An 8,106-nucleotide genomic window follows, 5' to 3' on the forward strand; every position below is an offset into this window, starting at 1 on the left:
GACTTGAAGAAGAGATTTGGTATACTGAGAATAAAAAAGAAGCTGCTTTCATATATTGAGATGCTTCATGTCAAAATAAGGCATGGGGATAACTGTTCAATGTACGCACAGACAGCTTGGTGTATCAGTTACAGGGCCGGCCCTGAGATTTTGGTGGCCCTTGACGAAAATAAAAAATGAGGCAATTACATGGGCCCTCAGCAATTACTCCTACAGCAAAGGCAAGGCAATTATGATATAAACGGTTATATAATATACTCATATACGGAGTATTAAATGGGCCCTCAGCCCCTCACCTAATTAAGTACTCCAAGCCCAGTAATCAAAAAACAAATGCTAACGGGCTGCTGGACATTACATATTACTACTAAAGATATCTATATAAATTGAAGGCCCCCCTATGTTTAGGTCAGTTTCCTTTTCTACGACGACCCGACATTAATATTGCAGCCAATGTACTTGAAAACTTATCAAATCTCAAAATTATTAGGTGGGTTGTGAAAATAGGTAATGGAGGAGGCACCAATGTATATTTTATGAATCTAGCTGGTTTGGTACAACTTCATTGCTGAGGGGGTACCTCTAGTCGGGATCCCTCCTATAAGCAACCAACAAAAAAGTTTGCATTAATTTACTTTCCTAAGGAAGTTGATTAGGCCTAAAACTGATGAATGAAAGCTCTAAGTTCATGCCTACAGGCTACAAGCTGAATCTTTTTTACAAGGTTCTTGAAAATAACAACAACAAATGCTTTAACAACAGGCACAGGTGGTAAAAGAAATATTTATGCATAATTAGTATCCAGAAACTGTTCTAAATTAAAGGGCCTGAACATAAGTAATTCCATTTTTCTAGCTGGCTGAGCATTGCTACTACAGTATCCTGCATGTCTACGTTAACCTCCGGTTTTCTAGGAAAATAATTTCGTGTTATCACCTTTAATTTGAAGATTAATTAACAAACATGGGAAATTCTTTTCCCATGTTCCCCTAATTAAAAACAATGAAGATTAGCAAAATTAAAAAAACAATAATAATAATAATTTTAATAATAATAATGGTTTCGGTATATCAAAAGAGGATGGGTATCATAAATCTTTTGCTCAAAATGATTGAAATCTATAACTATGTACTATTTTGACTAGGACAGCAGGTGCATGTCAATAGAGCTTATAATAATTTCATTACTTTTTTTATTCATTTTCTCGAAAAGAACTGTCCATTTCCCATATTGAACCGCAAAACTGTTTATAGGTTTTCAGATTTGTTACTGTTTTCAGATTTACGAGCAATGTCCATCACAAATGTGCAAATAAACAGTCCTAACCAATTTAGTAAATATAATTTAAAAGGTATAATATACTTTCATAAAAACATAAGTAGTTATCAATACAGAAATATATCAGAATATGAATCCACTAACTGGTTTATAATGCATATGGAAAATTGAAACGTAGAAAGAGAGTCACTGAGAATGACCAGGGCACTTAAAGAATGCAGAACTATGCACCAATCATAATCATATCTTCTATAAGGTTTTCGGAATGGCTGTATAATATCCTGTATAGTATACAGAGCATTGTAAGGGTTTCTCTACGTCACACTGCATAATCACAGCAATGACTATCTATGCATATATAGTAACTGATAGCTGTAGGTTGAAAAATGATTATCACCGCAATACAAGAAATTAAAATATGACTCCATTTTGCCAAGGCAAACACATGATCAGCTTAATGAAGTTTACTATGGAGACAGAGTGTACTATGGAAACAAGCAGCGAAAGGTCATAGAACATGGAGCCTAGACCAGCTATTTTCTTGCATGAGAAAGATAAAAGAAAGGGGAAAACAATCAAGAAGCCACACTATAGAAGTTGGTTTCCATATCAATCTCTCCGAGTTTGGAATCAAATTTAATTTTACTATTCCTGAAAATGTTTCCTCCTAACTATAAAATCACATTAATACGGACATGCTTGTCATTGATCAATAATTACAATGATTATCTGCTATTCTGTAAGACTGCTAACAGCAGAAAAAGCGATGCAAAGAATACAAGAGAATAGGGGCACACACCTGCAATCCACATCGAAATTCTTTCTGATACTCAAGGTCTTCAGCAACTAATCTCCAAATACAAAACGGTTATAGGAATGAAAATGAAATGGCCATTCTCCAATATGGTCATGATTGCATATATATTAAACATTTTCCTCCATTCAGTTGTATTTGCAAAATTAGCACCTATATGACATATCTTCTTACAGCTACAATCCAGATTTATTTTGCTGCAACCCGTTCCTAGCTAACAGATTCTTTGACTAGAATCCAATTAACTAGTCTAGGTAGACTTTGATCCCCTTGTTAAATGTCCAAACAACAATAAACAATTCTCAGTTATCATCCCAATACAAAGAGTAACAAAAATGCATGAAATATTCACAACTTCAAGCAAAATTCTTAACAGAAACTAAAATGCGACATTGATACATGAAACTAAAGAGAGTCTAAAATTCTACCAGAAGTTGTGAAAATGCACATCTCCGTGGAGGAAGGTAAACAGCAAGAGGTGGGCGCCCTCTTCGAATATCAGGCTAGTGATCTAAAATGTTCAAGGAATAGAAAGTAGAACTGCATCAAAGATAATGAACATATAGCCCCAAGGGTAGTTCATCGCATACCACAGAGTATAACAAGCAGGTCCTAAATCAAACAAGAATTATTTCCTGATGGGATACACATTGACAACATTGCTAATGCAAAGACAAGGTTTAAAGCATGAATTATTACTCAGTCAACAATGTTTCTCTATCAAGTAAACCAAACATCTTGACATGTTCAGAAACATGAAGCAAAAGTTTAACAGAACTAAGACGCCAATTGGATTGATACATAGAACTGATAGAAGAGAGAACAAAAGCCTACTGAATGTGTCTCTGATTTACTAATATACCACTAACCAAGTTCAACAATACATTAATCAACAACACAAATCAACCATACCATACAACATCAGCATATACCAAACTAAGCGAAATATCATATATCACCACAGTTCGAATCTCACCCCGATTCCTCTGTCTTCTTCAACCAAACATTATTCAGCCTCTCACTCCTTCAAACAAATGCCAAATCTTAACAAAATTCCTCACGTAAAGCCATAGCTCCATGCAACTCTTGAATATGGGAATGACGATGCTTTGGGACCCGTACCACTGAGGAGAACCGAAATGTGCAAGGGAGGAGTCGCTGATGTAGCCAGGCCAACAAAATGGCAAATCAACTGAGAAATAAAGCAGCTAGCTGTTAGATAAAGCTAGCATCAGTTTCCTCTTTTTTTACTATCTTTGAAACCTTGAACAATTTTTGTTTGTGTACTACTTTTATCATATAGAGGAAAGAACAGGTATATCAAGTGTTATAGGGATACCTTGCAGTTCACCTGAGATTCTTGCAATCTAAAATGATGCAGCAGCAAAGTATGCTAAACAGAACTCCATCGCTTTGATCCAACCACATTTCCCAAGATGACACAACAGTCATACATGGTATGATGGTCACGTACCCCTTGCCAGATTGAAGGTTCTACAAATAGAATTTAAAGTAAACTGAGATAGTTAGCAACAAACAAAAATTGCATGTACAAAAGGAAGATTTCCTAAATTCAACTGGATATGAGAATTATCATTCAGTATAGCCAAAAGATAGGCCCCAAACGCTTGAAGAATTTTATCTTAAACACTACACAAATATACCGTACAATGGCATAAAAAAAACATTTACATTAACGCAGATCGTCCAATTTGACCAGTAAATGAACAAAATATAACCATATCAGAATGTCATACATGCACAGTCATTTATCAACAATAACAACAGAAATGATACCAAATCTTATACACATTAAATGTGTGTGCACGCATATAACAAATAAGTACAATATACATATATTCCATCCATGCCTGAATTCCTTGTCTCTGAAATCCTATTTAAACAGATACTCATACAACCCAGCAATGCTGAAAACTGAAATATTTTAGCGAATGTTTACTTACCAAATGCAGCTTCAGACCCATGGCATCTACACCTAAGGTGGGACGTACATAGGGTTATGCAGCATCTAGACTCCGCCAGTTTAATGGCCTTGTCATCCCTGCAGTGGGGAATTAACATACCCTTTCACTTGAAAAGAGGTTTGGCGTTCTGAGAGGAAGAGAGTCTGCTTATATAAAGGCCTGCACACTGAAATGGCATGATATCTAGAAATTATTCCCAGCCATAGCAGGAGATATTGGAATTAGCTGTTTCAATGTATGTACAGAGAACTTGGCAGTTTGGTTAGGTCACATTCTTGCACTTGTTTTCTCTTTCCTTTTTTGCTACAAACTTCTTGCAACCATTCATGCATTTGAAAAATAAATAAATCTAATGATTATTTGGTGCATTGTGAAATAGGTGAAGAGAGAATGCAACGGGGAAGGAATGAACATATTTATGAATCTAGCTGGCCTCGTATAACTTCAGTAGCAAGAGGATTCCTCTCCTCAGGTTAATCCTGCCTAAATTCAACCAACAGAACAATTTGCATTGATTTACTTTCCTAAATAAGGTGATTTATTTAGATGAAAACTTGATGCATGAACAAAAATCTTGGTAGCTTCAAGTGCAAGCCAACAACTTGAATCATTTGTGAAGTTCTCGAAATAACAGTGACAAATGGTTTAGCGATATGCACTGCAGGTTGAAAAATGTTTACACATAATTAATATACCAATAACTGTTATAAAGTGGATGTACATAAGTAATTCCATATTTCTAGCTAGCTGAGGACTGCTACTGTATTATCTTGTATTGTTACATTGAGCTCTGTTTTTTAGGAACACAGTTTCATGCTATCGCTGTTAGAGGATAAACTAATATGAGAGTTCGTTTTAACATATTCCCTTGAAAGCAATGAATATTTGCCAAGAGGAAACAAAAAAGGAGGTAACTGTTTCGTGTATATCCATTGATGTGGGCATTCTCAATCTTTTACCCAAACAAACTTATACATGATTAAATATTGATGTCGGACTATTCAATCTTTTACCCGAACAAACTTAAACAAGTTTAAGTATAAATCTTCTTCTTTTTTCAGTGTAATCTTCCTTTGGGATAGGAAATCTCTACTCATGTTAAAGTACAATGGCTGACTGACTTTCCCCAGTCTAGTTTCTGATGCCCCCAATTATAGCCCCACATCGAGTGATGACTAACAGTTAAGCGAGTTTATAATGTAGGTCATGGGGTTCAAGTGTAGCATCGGCTAGTCGATTTTGGCAGTGGTTTGAGCCAAACAACGCGCTACACTCAGTGGATCCATTGGCTTGCAACACACCAACGGGCTCGCTGGCCCAGATGTGACAAATGGTATCAGAGCAGTTTGCCAAGTGGGAGTGTGGAGCTTAAAGTAATTTTTTGCATAGCTTTTTTTAGGATATACAAGCATATGAGCCATTTCAAAATGTGGAAACAAGTCTTGTCAATCAATTTGGGGTGTGTGTGTACTCATGTCGTATGAGATATGAGGGGATTCTCTTATATATAGTAAAGTAGCTAAATTTTAGTCAGGTGTTGTGGATTGAGTTAAGTAATAATGAAAGAACCTCTTTATTCATTTGGATGAGTTTTAGCCATGTTGTTTATATATAAGAGAATCCCTTCATAATGATACCGATAAGTCTCTTTATGTGAGTGCATATAAAGTATAATAGGATTGGGGAAAAAAACCATAACCACATATCAATACAGAAATATACCAGATCTTAAATCCACTCAACGACCCACAATACATGTGATAACTTAAACATAGAAAGGAGTCAGTGAGAATGATATAGGGCACCTGAAGAATACAGAACCATGCACCAACCATCATTGTAACCACTATGAAGTTTCTGTTACAGCTATAAAGTACGTTCAGTTTCTTCTTAATGTTTTTGATGATCAGGGAGCTCCACCCTTGGAACAATGGTCTAAAGTTGCACCAGTACCTGATGGCCTCCTGAAATTGGAGAAGAATTTGGTGTGACGATGTTTGACAGTTAAATCATCTTTTTAACTACCGTTGCTATTGTCTAGAGAGGAAATTCTAGTTTATGCAGGTCAATCTGTCATCTCATATCTTGCATCACCGCCAGCGATAGAAAAATCGCAAGGCAAATTGCTGCATACTATTGAATGATCCTGATTATTCCTCTATAAGAAAACTTGGCAACAAAACCTTCTCATAGAGCTCTGCACTGTATTATCTATTCCCACATAGTAAAAAAACACAATTAAAACCACGACAATGAAACAGTCTTCGGCTCGTTGTCAAAATGTTGTGTACATGATTAATTTTTCGTTCCATTCTACCCAACAAGGCAAAAAGGAGTTATCCTGCGAAATTAGCACCTGCGTGTGTCCATTTACAGCGTCAATCCAGATATGTTTTGACCCACCCTACTCTTAGCAGTTCTTCAACTTGAATCTAATGATTTCTCCCATAAGTATACTCTTTGATCTTCCTGTTACATGTCCAAACCATCATAAAGAATTCTAATTTCTCTTCATCAATTGAATCCCTTTTTTACAAATGTACATGTTTTTTCTCCTATATTTTCTGAAAGAGTACTATCTGCCGGCAAATGGGTGAGATAGCTCCTATTAACAAAATGTATAGTGGCATCGAAAAAATTTACACTACATATCCAGACGTTATCTCGTGCAGATCCTCCCATTTGACCAGTAAATGAGCAAAATAAAACCATATCAAAATGTCACATATGTATAATCATTCATCTACAATAAGAATAAAACCGATAGCAGATCTTATGCGCATTAAAAGTGAGGGCACACATATAATAAATAGCTAATAAAATACATATATTCCATCCATGCCTAAATTCTGTCTTTTGGAGTCCTATTTAAACAGACATTCATATAGCCTAGCAGTGCTGAAAACTGAAATATTTTAGTGAATGCTTACTTACTGATTTCAGCTTCGATCCCATACCACCCACACCTAAGGTGGGATGTAAATATGGTTATTCTGGATCTCATCTCCACCACTTTAATTACCTTATCATCTCTGCAGTGGGAAATCAACAGAGCCTTCCACTTTAAAAGAGGCTTGGGATTCTAAGAAGAAAGGAAGCTGCTTATATAAAGATCTGGATGCTGAAATGGCATGATATCTAGATTTATTCACAGGCATAGCAGCAGATATTCTTCCTTATAGGGATATCTTGCTATTAGCTGTTAGTAGTGCACATAAAGAGAACCCTACCTAAATTCAACCAACAAAACAATTCACATTGATTTACTTTCCTAAAGAAGGTGATTTAGGTGAAAAACTGATGCATGAACAAAAAACTTGGTCCTTTAAATGCATGCCTACCACTCGAATCATTTTTCGAAGTTCTTCAAATAACAGAGACACAGAGTTTAGCGATATGCACTGCTGGTTAAAAGAATGCTTATACATAATTAATATATCAATAACTGTTATAAAGTGGATGTATGTAAGTAACTCCATATTTCTAGGTAGCTGAGCACAGGTACTATATTATCTTGTATATTTACATTGAGCTCTGATTTTCTAGGGACATAGTTTCATGTCATTATCTTTTGAGGATTAACAAATATGGGAGTTTTTAAACATATTTCCCTAAAAGATAATAAGCTTAGGGGGAAAAGGTAATTGTTTAACGTATTTCCTTATAGGGACATGTGGGTATTTTCAATCTTTTACCCAAACAAACTTATACATATTTAAGTATTAATCTTCTTCTTTTTTCGGTGTAAGCTCTGGGGATAGAAAATCCCTACTCTTATTAGCAGTCTCAAGCCTTGAACTAATGGATACTCCTGCTTCAGTAAAATAGCTTACCAATTTCAACAGGCTAGTTGGTTGGATAAACTAATCTTTTGCATAGCTAACAATCGGCACGGTTTAGTAAATAATAGAAATCTATAATAATATGTTTTTTTAACTAGGTTGTAATTATACTTTTGATATGCCAAATCTATATATATCACGTTAGAAAAGAGCTCATAATATCACTATATACATTTTTCTTTATTTT

General features: G+C 35.4%; 1 protein-coding gene across 3 annotated transcripts; it reads right to left on the reverse strand.

Moving 5' to 3' along the window:
- On the reverse strand, window positions 2,798–7,813 carry LOC109840631. 3 transcript variants are annotated; one of them, XR_002246965.1, is made up of 4 exons: window positions 5,883–7,813; window positions 4,057–4,243; window positions 3,432–3,586; window positions 2,798–3,284 (listed from the first exon to the last, which is right to left on the reverse strand). XR_002246965.1 is itself a non-coding variant. In XM_020409359.1 (4 exons), exons 1-4 carry the CDS (start codon window positions 7,030–7,032, stop codon window positions 3,281–3,283), a joined length of 327 nt encoding a protein of 108 aa, XP_020264948.1. In that variant the 5' UTR covers window positions 7,033–7,813; the 3' UTR covers window positions 2,798–3,280. The 3 variants fall into 3 exon arrangements, 1 of the variants encoding a protein (XP_020264948.1); XM_020409359.1 differs by lacking the exon at window positions 4,057–4,243 and having other exon boundaries at window positions 3,444–3,586; window positions 5,883–6,041; window positions 7,012–7,813; XR_002246964.1 differs by having other exon boundaries at window positions 3,432–4,243.

This window comes from Asparagus officinalis, chromosome 5 (assembly GCF_001876935.1).
Source record: "Asparagus officinalis chromosome 5, Aspof.V1, whole genome shotgun sequence".
NCBI lineage: Eukaryota > Viridiplantae > Streptophyta > Magnoliopsida > Asparagales > Asparagaceae > Asparagus > Asparagus officinalis.

Coding starts and splice junctions, on each gene's coding strand:
- LOC109840631 (XM_020409359.1), bottom strand. CDS start 7,032: ATGGGATCGAAGCTGAAATCA. Junction 6,042..7,011: donor TGGGATCGAAGCTGAAATCA/GTAAGTAAGCAT, acceptor CTCCAATTTCAG/GAGGCCATCAGGTACTGGTG. Junction 3,587..5,882: donor CATGGTTCTGTATTCTTCAG/GTGCCCTATATC, acceptor TTCTATTTGTAG/AACCTTCAATCTGGCAAGGG.